Source organism: Pygoscelis adeliae, unplaced genomic scaffold (genome assembly GCF_000699105.1).
Source record: "Pygoscelis adeliae isolate BGI_AS28 unplaced genomic scaffold, ASM69910v1 Scaffold382, whole genome shotgun sequence".
Classification (NCBI taxonomy): Eukaryota; Metazoa; Chordata; class Aves; order Sphenisciformes; family Spheniscidae; genus Pygoscelis; species Pygoscelis adeliae.
The window spans coordinates 1,559-2,808 of record NW_008824288.1 but is presented as its reverse complement, the minus strand read 5'-3'; the positions used below and the strand labels follow the sequence as shown (position 1 = coordinate 2,808).

Genomic DNA, 1,250 nt, shown 5'->3' with positions numbered 1-1,250 from the left:
TCCTTCGTGGTGGTGCTGGTGGGCTACCACCTGGAGTGGTTCCTCCGCGGGGACCCCCCGCCCGCGGCCGAGGAGGAGAAGAGCATCTCGGAGCAGCGGGAGGACCGCAAGCTGCAGGAGATCGCGGGCAAGGACCTGACCAAGGTGGTGAGCCTGAAGGACAAGCTGGAGTTCGCCCCTCGGGCCGTGCTGAACAGGAACCGCCCGGAAAAGAGTTAATGAAGTTGTTTGGGCAAACGCGGTGCCCTGGAGCGACTGTTCCCGGGGCTGGGGCCGGCTGCCCGAGGGCTGTGTCCCGCAGCACCACGCCGGGGGCTCCCTGGCACCCTGTCACCTGCACATCTTCCACCAGCCTGCCTCCTGCGCCGGGCCGTACCTGGGCAATACGCTGTGCCCACTGCTGCTCTTCACCCTCCCGGGGCCCTCCGGAGGGTCAGGGTTTACCCAACCCGTGGATGTACTCAAGACACAGCGCCCAGACCTCCCCTGTGGCAGAGCGGGCAGGGAGCCATGCTTTGGAGGTGGAACGTGTCTGAAACTCATCAGCTCTCGGTCTGTCCCGGCCCCTGAACCACGAAACCCTCTTGGCCTGGTTCCACCCGCGTCTCTTTAGGTCTGGTTTCTTCCATGGCGCGAAGATAGAAGAAACTTGCACCTGAGTGACCTGGGGTTGGGGTCAGGCTAAGCACCTGCGGCAGGAGGACCTGCCGTCCTGCTTACAGCTCTCCCGTGGCTCTTTGCGAACCCCGACCACAGCACCACACTACCACGGTACACCCACGGGAGCCTGAGCAGTGGTGGCGATCTTTGGGGAACCCCTCTCTGCATCATCCCCAGGCTTCGCAGCAAGGAAGGGGGACAGGGGGAGGTGGAAGTCCTGGCCCTGCTTCCGTCCTGGAGCTCCAAGCATGGCAGTGGCTTTGGGCTGGCGTGTAGAGAACGGGGAGATCTCTGCCCTGTACGGGAACAGCCAGAATAAACTTCTGTCAGTCCTTGGGCCTCTGTGTCTTCTGCATCAACACCTGGCCCTAACCCTGGCTCAGAGCGTGTTTCTGCTCCCCATGTTTTCAAGAAGCAACCCCTTCTACAATGGGAGAAATGCCATCGTTGTCCCTGGCTGGGCACTGACCGTGGGGCCTGGCAACAGGGTGGCAGGCAGGAAGGAGGGGGAGGGCCGGAAACCCCAGGCTGTGCTGCGGTTGTGCCTCCCTCCCAGCTCCCCCGGCCACGGCATCTGCTTCCCTTCGACC

General features: G+C 63.4%; 1 protein-coding gene across 1 annotated transcript; it reads left to right on the top strand.

The window, feature by feature from the left end:
• Positions 1–997, top strand: SMIM12 (small integral membrane protein 12; the record flags this gene model as incomplete). Its single annotated transcript, XM_009318733.1, has 1 exon — positions 1–997. A coding segment is annotated over one exon (219 nt), but the record flags the coding sequence as incomplete, so codon positions are not given.
• Between the last annotated feature and the right edge of the window lie 253 nt (positions 998–1,250).